The following is a 22066-nucleotide window of genomic DNA, read 5'->3' on the forward strand; positions in this document are numbered from 1 at the left end:
GGTGAGGCCTCTGCCCCGTGCTGAGGGGTGCTGAGGGGCGCTGATGGGTGCTGAGGGCGCCTGTTGCCCCTCATGCTCCATAAAAGGGCCCAGGCTCCCAGCAGCGCAGCAGCGGTGCGACCCGAAGATCACAGTTGACGATCTCAGGAGCCCACAATGTGGTCAGTAAGGTCAGGAAAGATAATTTTGACTTTTCTCTTGGGGAAAGGGGGTTTCCCTTTAGGCCCTTGGCCCTTTGGGGACTTTAAAACGACCTGTTTGGGTGAGGCCAGGAACTGGGATTGGCCGTGTAAATGACATTTTATTTGTAAACTGTTATGGAAGTCAGGGTAATGGTCAGTAAACTAGGATAAGTTGCTTTAAGGGACTCAAGTTTTTCGTGGGTTTAAATTCTATCCACCTTCTGTATATGTAGCCCTAGATTGTTTTCTCCAGATAAAGAGCGCAGTTTGCAAAACCAGACTGTTCCGGCACAACACCTGCTTTGGCTAGAATAATCCGAGTGAGACAGTAGCAACTTGTGTTTGTTTTGCTGAAATGTTTTGTTTGCTTTGTTGAATTGTGCATGTGGCAAATTGGCTTTGCAGACCTAATTTTGAGATGATTTAACAAAAGGATGGGTAAATCATGTTCATTGTATTTTCAATATTATAAGATGTTTTATTGTAAAAGTGAACGCTCTGGAATGAAACAGTATATCTTGGTGGTAATTTTATACCAATAATTTTTATTTGTTACGTCCTGAGAGTAAACTTTTTTATTGTCTCTCTAGTGACTTGCTGATTAGAGAAACGGAATGTCTTTGCTTTTTTTCTTTTGCCTTCATAGATTTTTTTTGCCCTATTTTAATATTTACTACTTGTACTGTTTATTAATGTCTCACCAGAGGCTAGTGCTATTTGGAAAACTTGGGATGAATGCTCTACTGTAGGAAAGCCCTTTTTCATGAACTAGTATAACCAGCATAACCTGGAATCCATTTCTGCAGACGATAATATCATCTTGAAACTAAAGTAAAGGAAGGCTCTATAGGTGATTTCTCAAGCAAGCAAGTAAATGTTGCCCCAGTCTTACTATACAGTGTGTAGCCTGTATAAAGTGTCCTTATGAAGTACAATAATATAGCTCATTTTTGCCAGACATTTTTCCTATGTACCTCACCCTATACTAATTGAGGTCTGTACCACATCCCAGCAAATCCTCACAGTATTTTCCCCATATATAGATGAAACTGAGGCTTAGAAATTACCTGACTTACTCCAAGGAAAACAGCTAATACATGTTTGATTTCAGAGACCAGAATCCAAACTCTCAATTGACCATTTTGCCACATTGGGTGATGTTGGCTTTTCAAGTAGATAATGCTTAAATCCACAATATGGCCGTTGCCCAGAATATTGTGGGAGAAGATAAAAACATTACTGAAATTCTTCTTTTAAAATATCCTTCGCAGTCTGTTGCATAGTTTCATAAATATCCTCAGTTGGAGGAGGTGGAGAGACGGTGAACAAGTTAGCAAACAGGATAGAAGGTGGTCGAGCAGCGAGAGACATAAGGGAAGACGGAGGAGGGAGGAGGGGCTGTTACTTAGGACTCTTGGTGGCAAGTGACAGAAACCCACCTTGAACAACCTTAGGGCAAAGAAGGGACTTCATTGACTCTTTAACGAAAAAGTCCAAGCATTAAGGTGGCTTCAGAAATGCTGTGTTCAAGAGTTCAAATAGGTTGCCAGGAGATGGCCATTTCCAGCTCTTTTGATTACATCTGTCAAATCTCAGGCAAGCCCTAGTTAAACTGTTCTCGGACTGCAAGGACTTTCTAAAGTGAGTCACAGGCTTCAAAAGCCACCATAATGGGTACCCAATCAGAAATGAAATAAATCCATAGTGAGTCTATGCCACTTCATGAATTTAACTTTTCCCCCCTCATTGAGTGCACTATTCAGTTGAATACTTGGTCTTTCAAGCAAAGCCTTGCACTCATAGTTGTCCACGAGTCTCTTAGAATACAAAAACAGTGCCTGCCCACAGCAGGTACTTCATACGTGTTTATTGAAAAAAGGAGAAAAGTTAGTAAAGCTAGAAAGAGTCTGTCACCTTTCTCAAGCAAAAAATAAAAAATGAGTTGCCAGGAAGTCATCCCTCGTAAGAGTGACAATAGCTGGGAGACAAAAACAGGAGATTCTTGCTGTAGATCAGACAAAAGGTGATGGCACATGATAGTGGAGATGAGTGAATGGATTCTGGGGAGGGGAGTACTGAAGCCATTTGCTAATGGATTGGATGGTGGAGTGAGGAAGAGAGAGGAATCAAAGGAGGACCTCTTGGTTTGGGGTTGGTAATGCACCAGCTGGGAAGATTGGGGGAGAGCAAGTTTATAGTAGAAAATCAGCAGTTCCATTTTGGCACTCACGTGTACGGGCTTTGGAATTAAACAGCCTGGGCCGAATCCAGACCCTGTCACTTAGTAACTGGGTGGCCTTTTCTGGGCCTCAGTTCCTCTCACTGCAAAATCCTGTCTCAGAATTGTTGGGAGGGTTAGATGAGCTAATGCAAGTTACATGTTCCCCAGGAGGCCTGGCATGTACACAGCTCTTCATAACATTGGTATTTGTTTGATACCTACTGCTCAATACATCTGTATAGTCTACTGACCTTGATCTTTTCCAAGTTTAATCTTCACACCAGGTTTTTGTGTGGATTATAGTTCTATTAAGAGGAAGAAATTTGCACATGCAGTAAAGATAGATCCTTCAAACTTGTTATTGTTCACCTTTCTTTGTACTCTGAGGGTTTTTTGTGGGGGATGGGCTATCTTTGTGAAAAGTTTACAGTAACACACTTGCTCTCTTCCCAGGTGGTGTATATATTTAATCTTCCATTATACAAAGACCCAAGATGAATAAACCAACTGAAAAATTGCTTAACTGAGGCATAGAATTCTTCTAAACCTTTTCCAAATCTTTAAAGTGCTAGTTAAAAATTAAGACTCGTAACCCCCTGGCAGTGTCATGGAGACACCTGATTGGTGGTGTTGCTCTGTCAGTCAAGGGCAAAGCAGACATGCAGTCCTTAGTTCTTTCTAGCTTGATGCTTATGCTGGTGGCCAGAGCTGTTTCATGCCTGGGGCACATAAAAAAAAAATTGAGAGTCATACTGAGAAGGCTTTCAATTAAAAGTTAATTTATCAAGGTGAGGGGGAATAACAGGTACAGACTTCCAGTTTTAACATAAATAACTCATGGGGATGTAACGGACAGCATAGGCAATAAAGTCAGTAATGTCATAATAATTTTGTTCGGTGACAGATGGTTAATAGACTTACTGTGATAATCACTTCATAAGGTATACAAATGTAGAATCGCAATTTATAAACCTGCAACTAATATAACATTATATGTCAACTATCCTTTAATAAAAAATAAAAATATAAAATATGAAAAAATAAAAACATTTTAAAAAGTGAATTTATCATCTCTACATTGTATGAAGTTACAGGTGTTGGTGGTACAAGACCTAGGGGCACCCATGAACAGAAAGGGACACTCTCATGATGTCCACTCCACTCAGAAGAGCAGGGTTGTGGTAGCAGAAATCAGTTTCTCTCTCTTCTGTGTCCTCATGTGGGTGAATGAATTCTGGCAAAGCTATTATATAAATAGCCAGTGGCAGGCACATAGTAAGTACTGTGTAAGTGTTTGTTACATAAGCTGTATGTTTTCTTCTTGAAAAACCAATAATACAGTTCCAGATTTACTGACAGTATGTTTCATAGTAACAGTAGCAAAAGTAGACCTTAGAACTTTTTGTGAAATAATTCACCCTCCCCACACACCACCACAATATATTGTCAATGTTCTTAGTTAAATATTAAATTTATATTTATATATTTATTTTTATATTCATATTTATACTTATATTTTTAATTTTTTTTATAGGATCTTCAAGTGGAAAAACCACACCTGTCCAGAGCCCCATTACTAAGCCAACAGGTGAGTTTAGAAAGGTTCAAGAAATGGATTTTCATCTGTCCAGAATACATAAAGTAATACCAGCCAGGAAAGTATGTGAAAGCTGGTATACTGACCTGTTCTAACCATCATTTATTCATGAATCCCTAAAGCCTACCTCAAGGGCTGCGCTTAGTAGGCATCAGTAAATGATATAGGATGAATGGTCTTTCTCAGTCTAGCAAAGATGTGAGTAAATTCTAAAACTAAAGCATATTAGAATTTCATTACTGCGTTTTGAAGCACATTTTTAGGTGTGAAGGTTTTGCACTTTGTATGTAGATATGAAATATAAACACACAAGTCTGCTGGTCTTGCTGATGAAACAAGTCACTTTTAGCCAGTCAGCCATGGAAGCCTTAATTTGCCTTGGCAGACTCTTAAGTAGACCATGCTTACATTGCAACCATCAGACTTCAACCCCCCTACCCCCCATTTTGCTTCCCCGATGAAGCAATTGTTGAGACATTTTCGCTGTGCTTTTAGTTTGGGACAAATGAATTTCTCCTTGGAATTCTGAGTTCACTAGCATGGAAAGTTATAGGAGCCAGGTTGATGTCTTAAATATCAGTAGTAAACCATCAGGGCACGTTTCTTGTAAGCAGTATCTAGGTTATCTTTCTGTTGTCCTTATTCTTCAGAGTTGACTGAGGTAGGAACTAGGAAAAAGGGACAGAGATCCTATCACTAGACTTATTTTCTCTAGTTTTATTCAACAAATATTATTGAGTGTCTCTAATGTGCTGACATGTTCTAGATGCTATGGATACAAAATGGATCAAGCCCTAGTTTCTCGAAGTTTTTTGTTGTGTTTTGTTTTAGGGGGAGGGGTGTTTGTTTCATTTTCACTGTGGAAAAGTATATATAACATTTATGATGTTAGCCATTTTTAAATGTACAGTTCAGTGGCATTAGGTACATTCACATTGTTGTGCAACTCTATGGAGGTTTTATTCTGATGGGTGTCCCAGTGCTCCAGGTAGTTAATATTCTTCATTTACCTCCATGAGTTTGATTATCTGTGCCTTTTTCCTACTGGCTGCTGGCTGATATACTTTTATTTCAGAATATACTTTTATTTCAGTTTTAGTAATTCTGCAGAAAATTTTTTTTATTGGAGGGGAAGACTAGATAGATTACCCAAAAATGTAATAATGATTATTGTTGGGCAGTTCAGGGGGGTTTTCTTAACGCTGTTTATTAAATTCTTAGGTGTCTTTTCCTATTGACCTTTATTAACTCTAATTCTGTACTGGAGAACATCCTGAAACTAGGGTGTGGTCTTAACTTTAAAAAAAACACTTTTCAGCCAAGATATATCACTACTGATATCAACTATCAACAGTTGGTAAAGATCAGCACATACTTTGAGAACAGCTCCAGAGTCAGTGGGAGGATTTTGGATGTCCCTCCAGCCCAGGGAAATTTATTGAGAAAAAAGGAAAGCATTGCCTCAAAATTTTTTTCTAAAGAGATTAGATAATATAGGTATTATAAACAGTTTGTGTTGTTCAGTGTGTAACACTTCCCATAACTGTTATATTCTTCCCATCCTCTTTGAATCTTGAAAACCCTTATGTAACATGTTGAATTTTTATAGGACATGATGCTGAATATTTTCTTTTATAGTAACACAGATGCTTCTAATTGTTGAAACATTGTTTTTTGAACATACTGTTTATCAATTTGTTTGGTGCTATTTATTTAGCCCAGTTTATTTGGCACCAATCCCAAAAGGAAAATAACACCTTTCTTTGGCAAACTCCTGTATGATGTGTATTCCAGGAAAAAGTGGAGGCTGCCAGCAATATTATCACATCAGGTGCCTATCTTTTACAGGACTTACCACATTGGATTCAGTAAATCTTTCTTCTCTATTTTGTTTTCCTTCTTAGTCTCCATCTGAGTTCCTGGAAAGTGGTATCTGATTTATTCATCCTAGCTCCTAACACTATGCCCGGTACATAGCAGATATGCACTCATGTTGGTTGAATTGAATTATGGAACCAGAATACATATTTTGTAATTGCTGACTCAACTTTATTAAAGAACCACTGAATACATTTTGCAGATGTCACCGGACCATGCTCTAATCTTATACGTTATTATAGCTGGGGGGATTTTTCTTGTTTATGGAGTAAGAGTTAAGTTTGTTTCTTGAGGTCAAAGAAACAAAATTAAGGTTACTTTCCAATTGTACCACTGAATTATATGTAACGGTTCTTTCTAAAAGTTATTTGAGGGCAGCCATACTTCGACATTCCTTTCTGCAGGGGCTTGTTAATGTTTTTAGATTATGGAGAAAATAATTTCTCCTGGTTCATGTATAGTTAGAGGGTTTATATTTTAAGGTCTGTGGATGGATGAATTTATTCTTTATGGTGCAAGGAAGACACATGCGCAGGTGACTTTTACTTAAGAGTTTGGGCAAGGATACAAGAGAATGTGGCGTGGTTCAGGATGGACAGCAGGTCTCATCTGCAGCCAGAACAACAGCTCACTATCATTCAGCGTACAGCCTTCTCTTTGATTACTTAGCACGGATGCTTCCCCAAAAAGAGGAACCTGAGGGGTTCGGGGTACGGCCATCCACTTTGAAGCTCCTTGCTTGGGCATAATTTGTACCATGCCAGTTTCAAAGCAGTTGGTTTCCCTTAACGTTCCGTCTGTACATGATTGCCTTTGACTTGGGAACCCATCCTTGGCTCAGTCACTTGGGCTACTCTAGTAGGATTGGCTTTCTCCATAGACATGGCAGGACCATAGCAAATTTGAGCAGATGAACTGGGTTGGGCTTAGATTTCTGCAGAAGAGGGCAGTGGATATTTGAGAACAGCTTACTCAGATAATTCTGTAGTCCAGTTTTTACCCCCAGCGGAAACACTAAAAGTCTTACTGAAGTGGAAAGAATTCATCAGGTGCATAATTCCATATTCCATTCTATCTTATTCTACTTATTTTGGGTAAAATGTTTTGTGTATGAAAGAAATATTGGAAACTTCCAGCTAAGTTGTAAGCTACTCTAACACAAGAACTAGTTGGCCTGATGAGTTGCTTTAGATGCAGATGGTGATAGATAGACAAACAGATAGATATATGATAGATGATAGATAGATAGATAGATGATAGATAGATAGATAGATAGATAGATAGATAGATAGATAGATAGATAAACAGACTGGCATATAGATATTGATATTTGTTTTTAACTAGAGATTTGATACAGGAAAGAATTTCCCTAACTACTGTGAAGAACTTGTTTGTGCTTAACTGCCTCAATTCCTCAAAGACTCTATTGTGGTCTATTCTGTTTTTCAGATTGCCTGTGAAAATTGCTGGTGTTTTTTTTACATTGTATCAGATGTTGTCTCAAGGAACGTAGAGTAGGAAAATCATGCAATAGTGTGTTTACTTATTCAGTGAACAGGTGTTTGTTTTGACTGCCCACGCTGCTGGACACTGTTTTAGGCACAGGGATCTAGTGGTAAATAAGATAAGTCACTGCTCTCATGAAGTTTATGTCCAGTTGGGGAGATACAGACTATGAGAGAAACAACTAAAGGAAATGGTCTGGGATCATGATTTTTAAAAAATGAGCAGGATAAAATAAATATGGTAGAGAATGTGGCAGAGAATTATGGGAAGAGCTCTTTCCGATTGGTGGTCAGGGAGGACCTTTTTGAGGTGGGGTCCTCTGAGCTGAGACCTGACTGACAGGAAAGAGCCGGCCCTATAGATACTGGTGGGAAGATCACTGCAGGCAGAGGAATAATTGATGCAGGTGCCCAGAAACTGGAGTGAGCCTCTTGTATCCAAGGAGCACAGGCAGGTGGATCAATGTGGCTGGCACACAGTGGTGGGTCTATAGTGCAGTCACTTCATTACATCTAGGAAATTAGGAAACAGAAATAAATACAATAGGCTCCAGAAGAGAAGGCTGGAAATGTGGATTCTGGCAACCTCGTTGACTTCTCTAGGTCTTTTTTTTCTTTATTGGGAGGGGAGGGGTGGCTCTGAAAGCATTAAAATGCTATAGTGATTCTGGACCACTATGTACCTACATACTCTGCATCCCCAGGGCAGCGGGCGTAATAATAAAATGGAACTGTCCTGGTGTTTTCTTTCCTGAAGCACACCTCTATCCTAAAGTTGCGATTAGGGGCCCAACAAATGCTTCCAGTTCAGACCAAGAACTGCTGCTCCGCTTTATCATGGTGTGAACTAGAAAAGAGAACATTTAACATCTTAAATCCTTTTTAAGGGTTGAAGATACGGGGTTGAGTAACCAGCCCGTCAAATGAGTTCTGGGAAAACCCTGGGAGTTGTGAATGTTGGCCTGGGTTTGTGGGGGCGGGTGGAGAGAGAAGCTTGATGAAACAGGATTAGGAGAGATAAGCATTGGGGGAAGTACATGAACTGAGAAGAACATGCCAAAATCCCAGAAACACTCAAAAATACAAACAACAGAAATAAGAGAAAAATAAAAGCTTGGGGCATTTTAAAATATGTATTTTTTCAAAAGCAGGAAAAACAAAAGATGATGAAACACAGCTGCCCCCCACTTCCCTTCCCAAAAGTGGGTGTAGGGCAGAAAAGCCAGTTACCTGACTCTTGGTTCCTTTTGTCTTTCGATGAAGCCTGTGAAGGGTCTGGCACATGCTGGCTGCACAGTAGGTCCTTGCTGAATCTGAATTCTGGTTTGAATAGGAGAGTGGACTGAACTGGGATTGAATACATGGCACTTCTTTTTGTGTCTTTTCTATTAAATACTCCTTTTTCACAGAAAGCTGGCTGGCTAGCTCCGGGCTCTCATGATGTCTTTCAGACTAAAATTTAGACTTACCCCATCATGTTGAGTAATTCATAAAGATTTCTCAAGAGTAACTTTCCCATGTGTATAAAGTTCTTAACAAGAGACTGTCTAATGTACTGGTGAAGAGTTAAGCAGTAATTGCTATCAGACGTTAACTTTTTGGCTCTTTATCTTTTTGCTTGTGTGTGTCTTTCTTAATGTGTACTTTTGCTTAAAATTTATTATAAAATAAAACTAAGGCATGTACGTGATTTTTTAAAAAGTCTAAACAGTATGTATGTGAAAATGTAAAATACGTAATATCTGTCTTCCTTTCTCCATTGAGCCCCACCAGCCCTTTTCCCAAAGGTACTTTAACCGTCAAAGGCCAGACTCCTTATCTCCACCCAAAGATCTGCTGTTGTATTCATATCTCACTTGGTGGAGCAGCCATTCATACAGTGTTTCAGGCCGGAACTGGTTACCAGCTTCACATGCTTCCTTCCAAAGCATAATTTAAGCGTAATCCATATATAGTATGTATGTTTTTTATGAACATAAATGGATAATGCTAAGCACTGGTCTCACACCTCATTCTTCCTAATGGCTGCGTGGTACTCCGTGGTGCTCCGTGGTACTCCGTGGTACAGATGCAGCATAACCCATTCACCCAGTTCCCTATTGAAGGATATTTGGGTTATTTTCAGTCCTTGCTGTTTCAAGCAGTGCTAAAGTGAGCATCCTCCTTGGTCAACCTTGGTTTGCTTCTGCAAGGGCACCTGTGGTGCTCTTTCCTAGTGGTAGAATTGCTGAGCCAAGGGTGTATGTATTTTAATTAGTGATCTATTGCTAAATTTTCTTCCAAGAAGATTACACCAGTTTACTCCCACTGACAGTACTAAAGGTGCCTGTTTTCTGTAGCCTCGACAGCGCTGGGTAATACCAAACATTTTAATATTGGCCAATCCGAGATGTGATTAATAAAGTCTCACCATGTAGAGTTCCATTCCTTTAACTATGAGTTAATTTGAGAATATTTTCATATTTGTTATAGTGTAGTAAAAGCTAGGAAAATTCCAGGACCAGTGGGATAGGGAAACTGAGACTGATTGTTAAACAGCAGTTTGCAGCCACCTAGTAAATCCTATCTTCCCGAAACCAAGGACACTCATATTCATGGAGACTGATAACAGAAATCCAGTTAGTGGCATTTGCCAACCACACCCAAGGACAGACAAATTAAGAATAAACCTCATTTTGGCACCTCAGCATAAAGCTGATGAATATTCTGTTGATCCACATCTAAGACCTCCCCCAAACGCCCAGCCTTTAAAACCCGTGAAAATGTGCGATCTCTCCCTCCCTCCTGCCCAGCGGAGCATGCCAGTGCCATCTTCTTGTCTTCCATATAAGGGACCTGTTCTGGGGTGTCCCACGACAGACGACCACCAGAGTTTGTGTTTGAATTTTGGAGCCTTTGTTAGCTGGCCAGCGGCTACAGTTGCGGCGTCTCACCCATGTAAGAGCCCAACTGCAGCCCTGACCCTCAGTTCTTCTCTTACTTTATGCTCAGTAACCACAAAGGCACTGCAGTAAAGGGGTTTCCAATAATTTGTCAGGCTGTCAGCTTTTGGTACAGGAAACAAGGGGGGACCTTTAGCAACACAAAAGGAACAATTTAAACACAACGTCTTATAAAGAGTAATGCGGTTATGCTTGGCCGGAGCGTGACTGGTTTCTTCTTTCTATGGGAACTCAGGGGGAGTGGCGATTATTGGGCTGGCTTGTCAGGCCTTGTCCTGTACAGTAGGGATCTTGCTCTACCTTTACTGTTAGTTCCTTAGGTATATTCTTCTGGCCATTGTGGCCAGAACAGAACACAATGAGACTTGCAACCAGGGGAGCACTGGGCAGCGGCAGCTCGTCCCGGTGTTAGCCCTGAGCCCGTCTCCAAGGCCCCTTCTCTCTCTGACTTCCCAGGGAGCCCAAGCAGCCCAGCCGAGGCGATCCTGTTGCTGCTTCTGTGCACCTTCCTCGTTTCACCATCCTAAGTATATTTTTGCTGCTGCCAATAAATTCTTCCTTGCTTTTCTACCCTTTGTCCCTTGATTGAAATCTTTCTCTCAAGAAGACAAGAACCGAGGTCTCCTCATCGTCTCCTTGGTAGCATATTGACGTTAGGAGTTTTTGTTTCTTTTTTAAACAGCTTTATTGAGATATAATTCACATACCACATAATTCACTCCTTTCAGCTGTACAATTCAGTGGTTTTGAGTGTATTCACAGATATGTGCAACCACAGTCAATTTTAGGACATTGTCATTAGCTAAAAAAAAAAAAACAGTGCCCTTTAGCTCCCATCCCCTTATTTTCTACCCCGCCCCTAACCCTACCCCACACACCCCAGCCCTAAGCAACACTAACCTACTTTCTTTCTATATAGATTTCCTTATTCTGGACGTTCATGTGAATGGTGTCGTGTACTATGTTGTCTTTTGTGACTGGCTTCTTTCACTTAACATGATATTGTTAAGGTTCCTCCGCGTTGTAGCTTGCATCAGTACTTCATTCGCTTTTATGACTGAACAATATTTCATTGTGTGTATGTACTACATGTTGGCTCTCCATGCATCGTTAAAGGACGTTTGGGTTGTTTCCACCTCTGGGCTGATGATAAATAATGCTGTAGTAAGACATTTATTTGGGCATATGTTTTCATTTTCTTGGGTATGTACCTAGGAGTGGAATTGCTGACTCATATAGTAACTATGTGCTTAATGAACTGCTGCAGACTGTTGGCTGCGGTTTTACCTTCCTACAAGCAGTGTATGAGCATTCTGATTCCTCACCAACATTTGTTATTATGTAACTTTTTTATTCTAGCCGTCTTAGTGGGTGTGAAACAGTATCTCATTGTAGTTTTGATTTGCATTTCTTTGATGACTAAAGAAAGATGTTGAGCATCTTTTCATGTGCTTATTGGTCATTTGTATGTCTTCTTTTCAGGTCCTTTGCCCATTTTTAATGGGATTATTTGGGTCTTCTTTTGTTTTTCTGTTGAGTTGTATGAGTTCTTTAATTTTGGATATTAACCTGATACCTCTTATCAGATAGATGGTTTGCAAATATTTTTTCCTAGTTCCATAGGTCGATAGTTTCTTTTGTTGTACAGAGGCTTTTCAGTTTGACAGTCCATTTGTTTATTTTCTATTTTGTTGCTTGTGTCATCAAAAAAATCCTATCTAAGACCTATGTCAAGAAGTTTTTTTCCTGTTTTTTTTTTTTAGGAGTAATATGATTTCTGGTCTTACATTAAGTCTTTAATTCATTTTGAGTTAAACTTTATGAATGGTGTAAGATAGGGGTCTAGTTTCACTCTCTCACAAGTGAGTATCCAGTTTCCCCAGACTATTTATTGAAGAGACTGTCTTTTCTCCCTGGTGTATTCTTGACTCCCTTGTCAAATATCAGTTGACTGGATAGGAGCAGATTTATTTCATGAGCTCATGATTCTGTTCCATTGGTCTATGTGTCTGTTTTTATGACAATATCATACTCTTTTGGTTACCGTGGCTTGGTAATATAGTTTGAAATTAGGAAGTGTGATGCCTCCCTTTTTTGTTCCTTTTAGGATTGTTTGGTATTTGGGGTCTTTTGTGGTTCCATATAAATTTGGGGATTTTTTTCCCTACTTACGTAAAACATGCCTTTGAAATCTTTATAAGGATTACATTAAATGAATAGCTCTGGGTGTATGGATATTTTGACAATATTAATTCTTGTAACCCATGAACATGGGGTGCCTTTCCATTTATTTGTTTCTTTTATTTCTTCTATCAGTGTCTTGTAGTTTTCAGTGTAGAGAGTTTTTACCTCCTTGCTTAATTTATCCCTGAGTATTTTATTGTTTTTGATGCTATTGTAAATGGGACCATTTTGTTTATTTCTTTTTCGGATGATTGATTATTAGTGTATGGAAACGCTACTGATTTTTTCGTGTGTTAATTTTGTATCCTGCAACTTTACTGAATTGGTGGATTAGATCTAACCATTTTTGGGGGAAATCTTTAGGATTTTCTATGTATAAAATATATACATTTGTGTTTGTCATCTGCAAATCGAGACAGTGCTACTAACTACTTCTGCAGTTCTGATGCCCTTTATTTCTTTTTCTTGCTTTATCGTTCTGGCTAGGAGTATGTTTTATAAAAGTGGCAAAAGTAGGCATCCTTATCTTGTTCCTGATCATAAAGAAAAGCTTTCAGCTTTTTATCATTAAGTATGATGCTGTGGGTTTTCACATATGTTCTTTATTATGTTGAAGTACATTCCCTCTACATCCACTTTGTTGAGAGTTTTATAAATGGATGTTGACGTTTTTCAGATGCTTTTTCTGCATCTATTAAGATCGCCACACGATATTTATCTGTCATTTTGTACATGTGGTGCATCACATTGACTTATGGATATTGAATCACCCTTGTATCCCAAGGATAAATCCAAGGTGTTCATGTTGAATGATCCTTTTAATATGTTGCTTAATTCAGTTTGCTTGTATTTTTGTTGAGAATTTTTGCATCTCTGTTCATCAGAGATACTGGCCTATAGTTTAGTGTGTTTTTTTCCCCAGTAGTATCTTTTTCTGACTTTGGCATCCATATAATTCTCACCTCCTAAAATGGGTTCGTTTGGGAATATTTTCTCCTCTGATTTTTTGGAAGAGTTTGAGAAGGATTGATGTTGATTTTTCTTTAAATGTTTGGTAAAATTTGCCAAAGAATCCATCTGGTCCCTGGGCTTTTCTTCATTTTAAAATTTTTGGTTACTAATAATTTTCTGTTTCTTCCTGATTCAGTCTTGGTAGGTTGTATGTTTCTAAGATGTTTTCCACTTCTTCTAGGTTGTTGAATTTTTGGATTTATTGCTGTTTATAGTAGTCTCTTACAATCCTTTTTATTTCTGTGGTGTCAGCTGTAATGTCTCTTTTTTTTTTTATTTATAATTTGGGTCCTCTCTCCTTTTTTCTTTATTAGTCTATTTAAAGGTTTGTCAAATTTATTTATCCTTGCAAAGAACCAACTCTTAGTTTTGTTAATCTTTTCTATTGTTTCCCTGTCCTCTATTTCATTCATTTTTGTTCCAGTCATTATTATTTCTGTCATTTGCTCATTTGGACCTGCTTTTCCTGGTCACTTAAGGTGTAGGGTTAAGTTGTTTATTTGAGATCTTTTTTATATCTTCATGAAGGCATTTGTTACATGAACCTCCCTCCTTATTCTGCATCCCATAAGTTTTGGTATTTTGTGTTTCCATTTTTGTTTGACCCAGATACTTTTTTATATACCCTTCAATTTATTCTTTGATCCATTGGATGTTAAGAAGAGTGGATGTTTAATTTCTGTGTATTCTATGTATGTAATTTCTATAAATTTTTTGAGTTTTACTCCTGTTATTGATTTCTGGTTTCATAGCATTGCAGTCAGAGAAGATACTTGGTATGATTTCAGGCTCTCAGAATTTGCTAAGACTTGTTTTGTGGCTTAACATATGGTCTAATCTAGAAGGTGTTCCATGTGCACTTGGGAAGTATGTGTGTTCTGCTGTTGTCTGATGGTATATTCTTTATGTTAGAATGTTCTGTATGTGTCTGTGAGTCTGTTTGGTTTATTGTGTTTAAATCTGCGGTTCCTTTTCCTCTCTGTCTGGATGATCTATCCATAGATGAGAGTAGGGGGTATTAAAGTCTCCAACTATTACTGTATTTCTGTTTATCTTTTTTAAAAAAATATATCTTTATTGATTTCAGAGAGAGGAAAGGAGGGGGGGAGAGATAGAAACATCAATGATGAGAGAGTCATTGATCGAGCCCACAACCCGGGCATGTGCCCTGACCAGGAATTGAACCCCGATCGCCTGGATCCTAGGTCGACGCTCAACCGCTGAGCCATGCCCGGCCGGGCTGTTTATCTTTTTTTAGTGATTAATTTTTGCTTTATATATATTGGGTGCTCCAATTTTGAGTGCATAAATATGTATAGTTATAACTTCTTGATGGATTGAACACTTTATTATATGGTGTCCTTCTTTGTCTCTTTTTACCATTTTTAGTTTAAAATCGATTCTGTGTGATATAAATTTGGCTACCCCTGGGGTTTTTTGGATACCATTTGCTTGAAATGTATTTTCCATTCCTTCACTCTCAGGTTGTGTGTGTCTTTGAGGCTAAAGTGATTCTCCTATAGGCAGCATGTCATTGAATCTTGTTTTTCTATCTATTCAGCCATTCTACTGAATGGAGAATTTAATTGGAGAATTTGATTGGAGAATTTAATCTATTGACATTTAAAATAGTTATTGACAAGGACTTACAACTGCCATTTTGTTAATATTTTCCTGGCTGTTTTGTAGACCCATTGTTCATTGTTTTGTATCCTGCTGTGTTTCTTTGTGCACATGTTTTGTGATGTCTTTTGGTACCAACACGCTTTAACTTCTTTATCATAGTCTTTATTCTTATCATGTACTACAGGTTTTTCCCTCATGGTTACCATGAGACTTACATTAAATATTTTAACATTATAACATCCTATTTTAAACTGATAACTTAACTTCACTAGAATTCCAAATTTACACTTTTACTTCTATTTCCTCTCACATTTTAGGCTATTCATGTTACAGTTAACATGTTTTTTATATTGTGTCATTAACAGATTATTGTAGTTATGGTTATTTTTACTACATTTCTTTTTTTAACTTTTCAACTAGAGTTCTAAGTGAATTGTGCACCACCAGTACCATATTACAGACTTACTTTGACTATATATTTACCAGTGAGTTTTATGTTACCTTCTTATGTTTTTATGTTAATTAGCATTCTTTTACTTTCACTCAAATAACTTCCTTAAGCATTTCTTAGAAGGTGGTCTAGTGGTGATGAACTCCTTCAGTTCTTGTTCCAGAAAGCCTCTCTCTCTAAAGGACAGCTTTGCCAGGTATAGAATTTGTGGTTGGCAGGTTTTGTTTTTCCCCAGTATTTTGAGTATGTCATCCCATTATCTTCTGGCTTGAAACATTTCTGTTGAGAAATCCTTTGATAGTCTTGTGGGGGTAGGGCAGGGACTTGTGTAGGAGGCTTATATGTAATTTCTCCCTCTTACTGCTTTCAAAATTCTTTCTTTGTCTTAGACTTTTAACAATTTAATGATACACTCATATACCACATAACAACATTTTAGTCAACAACGGACTACATTTATGATGTTGGTCCCATAAGATTATAATGGAGCTGAAAAATTCCTATTGCCTAGTGATGTCATAGCCATCATAACATCATAACACGTCACATTATTAACTTGTTTGTGGTGATGCTGCTATAAACAAACCCACTGCACTGCCAACTGTATAGAATATAATTCATAAAATTATGTACAGTACAAAATAATGATAATCAGCTACTGTTACTAGTTTGTTTGCTATACTATATGTATCGCTATTTCAGGGTGTACTCTCTCTACTTATAAAAAAAAATTTGTTGTGAAACATGTGCCAGTAGCTGGCAGAAACCTCACACATCTCATGTTTACTGAGTTTCTTGATCACATCATTTTCTCTTGTGCTTGATTTAATCTCATGTTTTGTACAGTAACGTGCTATACTGGCTTGTAGCCTAGGAGCAATAAGCTACCTTATAGTCTAGGTGAGTAGTAGGCTATAACACCTAGGTTGGTATAAGTAAACCCTGTAATGTTCACACAATGAAATTGCCTGACTATGCATTTCTCAGAATGTATTCCCATCATTAAACAGCGCTTGACTGTAATGTGTCTTGATGTAACCCTATTTGAGTTTAAACTGTTTTGGGTCCATTGGGCCTCATGGATCTGGATGTCCATTTCTCCCCTCCAGGATTGGGATGCTTTCAACCATTATTGCTTTAAATATGCTTGATTTTTTTTCCCTCTTCTCCTTCTGGAAGTTCTGTAATGTGGATATTGTTTCTTTTGATTGTGTCCCATGAGTCCCATAGGCTTTCTTCACTCTTTTTCATTTTGTTGTTCTTGCTCCTTTGACTGGCTAATTTCAGATGTTACGTCTTCTAGGTCACTGATTCTTCTGCATGGTCATATGCTTTTGAAATTACATATCGAATTCTTCACTCTAGTCACTGTATTTTCCAGCTGTAGGGTTTGTGTTTGTTTTGGTTTTGATTGTTTCTATTTCTTTGTTGAACCTTTTTGTTTATTCATTATTTTCCTGATTTCATTTAGTTGCCTCCTTGTGTGTTCTTGTGGTTTACTAAGTTTCAGAGGATTATTCTGAATTATTTGACAGTTCATAGATCTTCATTACTTTAGAGTCATTTAGAGCTTTATTCGTTTCCTTTGGTGGTGTCATTGTTACTCATTTTTTTGGTGATCTGTGATTCCTTTCGCTGGCATATGCACATTTGAATAAATGGTCTCCTCTTCCAGACTTTACAAGTTCGCTTTGGTGAAGAAAGTTCTTCATCAATCAGCTCACTTTGGGCCGCTGGATATGTCTTCTGGGCAGGTAGGGCTTGCTCTAAGGGTCTGTTTTGGGTAAGGTCACTGTCTGGGCTTTGAGGTCAATGGAAGAGGGGTTCCGCTGGCTGGAACAGTTGGTTAGGACTGCTGACTTGGTTCCCTGCCTAAGTGAGGCTATAGGATGGGCTCTGTGGTTGCCTGGGTTCACTGGTCAGGGTTTCTTGATGGTCAGGACTGTGTACTATTACTTAGCAGTAAGTGGGGCTATGAATGAGCTTCTCTGCCCTGATGGGACAGCAGGGTGGGCCCCAGGGCCTGCACAGCTTATTGTTTGGGGACCCAAATCAGGCAGGACTGTTTGTAACTGGAACCAAGTTTCGATTGCCTGCCTCCACGAAAACCAAACTCATGAGACAGATGCTGGTGAAAAAGGAAAGAGGTTTGGTTTATTCGAGTGCCAGCATCTCGAAAAGATGGGGGACTCTTGTCCAAAGCCCATCTTAGCACCTCAGTGCAGGCATTGGTTTTTAGAAGGAGGGAGAGGAAAGCAGAACAAGGAGATTAGGAAGAGGGCTGTGGATGTGTGGGCAGTGTCCTTGCTGATCCCAGTAGGGATTGTTGATGTCAGTATACTGGAACTGGTCAATGCTAGCCAAATTCCTGCAGTTGAGTAATCTGTGGATCTGTGTCAACTGAAGTTGTGGTCAAGGCTATTTTTTTATACAGACAGGAACTGGAACTGCTGACCCCTGCAATATGCTTATAAGGAAACTGTTAGTATATGAGTTCCTTTTATCAGTTTGTTAGTACGTTTTATTCTAATTCCATTTCATGGTTAGTCAGAGTAGAATAAAGTTTTTATTCCCTGTTTCACTGAATTCCCTGACCAGAAAATGCCACCAGTTTTGCTCTGCAGACAGTGAAACCCACCAGCTGTGCTCTCTGTTCAAGTGTCACTGTAAGCATGGCTGTTGGATGGGTTATACAGCTTCCCAGGTGCTCTGTTTAGGTTCCCTGGTTGAGTGGGCTGAAGGCTCTATTCAGCTATTGGCAGGGCTATGAATCAGTTTCCCTGTTGAGTTGCAGTGAGAGAACCAACTCCAAAGCGAGGAGTAGGACTCTTTTTGGTCTTGACTTAAGTCAGCCTGTGCCCCAACCTCCCTGGCCAAATAGGGCCACTGGCTTTGTTCTGCAGACTATCAACTCTGCCTTTTGGACTCTGCTCAAGCATTGCTGGGCTGTGCAGCTTCTAGGTGTTCTTGCCAGTCTTTCTGGTCAGGCAGGGCTGGGAGCTTCACTCAGCAGTGGGAAGGGCTGTGACTCACCTCCACTGCCTGGGCAAAGGCAGATCAGGCTCTAGGACTGGTAAATCTCTTCACTTTAAGACCTGAATCAGGCAGGCCTGAACCCTGCTCAGTTCCCAAGTCAGACTGTACCCATGACTTGGTTCTGCAGATGAGCAAAGCTGCAGGTAGGAACTCAGTCTGCCGAGATCCAAATGCTAGTCATTGTAAGCCCCTGTACCCTTCCCCATCACAATCAGATTTCTAATGGTTGAGCCTCACATATTCCTGTGAAATCCTCATGGGGCGAGACAGGAGTAGGGGCTCCCCAGATGCAATCCACAGTGCTGGGGGAGCTGGATGTCCACCCTGGGCGCTCTTTTCCCCCTGAATGGACTTAGGCACACAGGAGATCTCTGGAGGAAGGGGTATGCAGCTAGCATGTAGCTTCCTACCCTTTTTAATGTCATCTATCTTGGTCTCTGTGATGCAGGGAGTACTTCAGACAGACATTTCAGTTGCTTTATCAACTAAATTTATGTAATATTCTAAATTCTTTATTGTCATTTCAACAGTCTTCACAGCATCTTCACCAGGAGTAGATTCCCTCTCCAGAAACCACTTTCTTTGCTCATCTGTAAGAAGTGTTAACCAAAGAATAGGTTTAGGCTATAATGAACAACAAAAAGCATTTGAGCAAAAAGGGTGCAGTCCAGGGGTCACAGATTCGGGTAGCAACCCAAATCGAATTCCAAAGAGAACAAAGGCAGGGTTTATAAAACCACAAGTGCAGTTCCTATTTAGGTTCTTCCTCCAAGTGAAGGATGCTGGCTGGGTTAACAGGGATTGGTTAGTTGCAGCATGCCAACGAGGGAGGTGAACGGAGAAAGTCAAGTCCATATTTGTCCACACAGCAGTTTATGACTCAGCCTTGAGCAGAGTTTAGCAACAGGTTAGCAACTTAATAGGAGCTCTGAAAACAGGTACCAGATCTGCCTAGCCCACTTCCTCAGTGGCCTCCCAACTCCATTTTACATGACTCTTTTAGCAATGCTAATTCTATTTTATTTTCTCCATTATCAGAAGCAACTCCTCATCCATTAAAGTTTTATCCTGAGATTGTAGCAGTGCCAAGTTCATTTGGGATCTTATAGAATTCCAATCTGGGAGACACAGATTCAGGTAGCAACTCAGTTTGCGCTCCAGGAAGAACAAAGAAAGGCAGGATTTATAAAGGCAAAACCCACACATTTTGTAACAAAGGAAACCTTTCCTGTTGGCTGTCTAACGTGGTGACTAGTTAAAAAGGATTGGTTAGCCTGGCTGGTGTGGCTCAGTGGTTGAGTGTCAACCTATGCGCCTAGAGGTTGCTGGTTCGATTCCTGGTCAGGGCACATGCCTGGGTTGTGGGCTCAATCCCCAGTGGGAGTGCGCAAGAGGCAGCCAATTGATGTTGATGTTTCTCTCTCATCAATGTTACTCTCTCTTTAAAAAAAAAAAAAATCAGTAAAAACATATTTAAAATAAAAAGGATTGGTTAGGTTCCATAGTGAGATCCTGAGGTAAGCAAGTTCTGGGATGTGCCTCTATAACAGCGATTTTCAACTGTTTTCATCTCAGGGCACACACAAACTAATTAGTAAAATTCTACGGCACACCAAAAAATCTATTCTTTGTGCCTATCTGGCCAAAAAAAAAAGGTATAATTTTGATTCATTCATGCCAGATGGCTGTTGTCATTTTTTTATTTGACAATCTGTGGGAAAGGAGGTCAGTGTCTCTGACTAAATAGTGAGCTATTACTTGTTTTAAAAATTCTTGTGGCATGCCAGTTGAATATTGCTGCTCTGTGGTAAGTGTGAAGACCCAAGAATTCAAACCTCCTTTAGGTCCTTTATGCAAATGAAAGATACAGACTGGAGTGGCTCCTTTCAGGATGAAGAATTCAGATGGTCTTGTTGCCATGAAGAGGAAGTAAAGTTCAGGATATGGTCTCATCGGTAGGATTAGCATAAGACAGCATCTTCATGACCTCTCGGCTCCATTTTAGTTCCCTTGAGATAAGTGACTCTATCGTGACAATCCCCATTCACAGTTCTTCATGGCATAGAGAATGATGAATCATTTCAGAAGATTTCAATTTACTTTGCCCAGACCCATCAGAGGAATCACTGTCTATGGCAGCTGTAGTCTTATGAAGTATATTTCTTAAATAATAAAACCTGAAAGTCAAAATTACTCCTTGACCCATGGGCTGCAGAATGGTTGTTATGTTAGCAGGCATGAAATACTAATCTCATTGTATATCTCCATCGGAGCTCTTGGGTGACCATGTGCTTTGTCAGTGAACAGTAATTGGAAAGGAATCTTTTTTTCTGAGCAATAAGTCTCAATAGTGGGCTTAAAATACTCAGTAAACCATGCTGTGAACAGATGTGCTGTTATCCAGGCTTTGTTGTTCCATTTATAGAGCACAGGCAGAGTAGAGAGTCAGCCTGTCCTTTGAAGCTTTAACGGCAGGCATTGACTTCTCCTCTCTAGCTATAAAAGTCCTAGGTGGCATCTTCCAGTATAAGGCTGTTTCATCTGCACTGAGTATCTATTGTTCAGTGTAGCCACCTTCACTGATGAGCTTAGCTGGATCTTCTGGGTGACCTGCTGCTTCACCTTGCACTTTTGTTTTGGAGATGGCCCCTTTCCTTAAACCTCATGAACCAACTTCTAGCTTCACATTTTTCCTCTGCTGCTTCCTCACCTCTCTCAGCCCCCTCGGAACTGAAAAGCGTTCGGGTGTTGCTCTGGATTAGGCTTTGGCTTAAGGGACTGTTGTGGCTGGTTTGACCCCTATCCAGACCACTAAAACTTGGTCCATAGCAGCAGTAAGGCTGTTTCCATTTCTTATCATTTGTGTGTCCACTGGAGTAGCACTTTAATTTCCTTCAAGAACTTTTTCTTTGCATTCACAACTTGGCTGTTTGGTGCAAGAGGCTAGTTTTTGGCCTGTCTCCACTTTTGACATGCCTTCCTCACTAAGCTTAGTCAGATCTAGCCTTTGATTTAAAGCGATGTGCCTGCTACAATAGAATATCCAATACCTGATGTATATGCCCAGACACAAAACTTTATCCATAACTGGCTGTTCAGTTCATAAAAGGTTTTGTGCCTGGACACCTATATCAGTTAGTTATTTTGATATTCTGCAGTAGTCAGGATGTCACCGAATCAAATAGAAGTTTTCTAATTGTGAATGTATTAGCCAGTCATGGATTTTGAACAGTAAGTGGGGAATAAACGTTTTAAACATTAAGCCACATTCTTCATCTTCATATTCAAGTAAATAAATTTGCTTTCACTGTTGTAGACAACAGCAGTAAAAGGCATACCAAAATCCTTGCATACTTTACTTGGTTATAAACTTTCTGGGTTTTTCTATTATGAAGTCAAAGACAATTTTTATAATTTCCTTGAGATTGCTAAA

The 22066-nt window shown here is 39.4% G+C and overlaps 1 protein-coding gene across 1 annotated transcript in view; it reads left to right on the top strand.

Annotated features, from left to right (window-relative positions):
- The window catches only part of TMEM123 (transmembrane protein 123), a 35732-nt gene that overhangs the window by 882 nt on the left and 12784 nt on the right, over positions 1-22066 (top strand). The window contains exon 2 of the mRNA XM_081153667.1: positions 3938-3991. Coding sequence (XP_081009793.1) covers positions 3938-3991 — 54 coding nt within the window. The remainder of the gene's footprint in view (positions 1-3937; positions 3992-22066) is intronic.

Source organism: Miniopterus schreibersii (genome assembly GCF_964146895.1).
Source record: "Miniopterus schreibersii genome assembly, chromosome: 12".
NCBI lineage: Eukaryota > Metazoa > Chordata > Mammalia > Chiroptera > Miniopteridae > Miniopterus > Miniopterus schreibersii.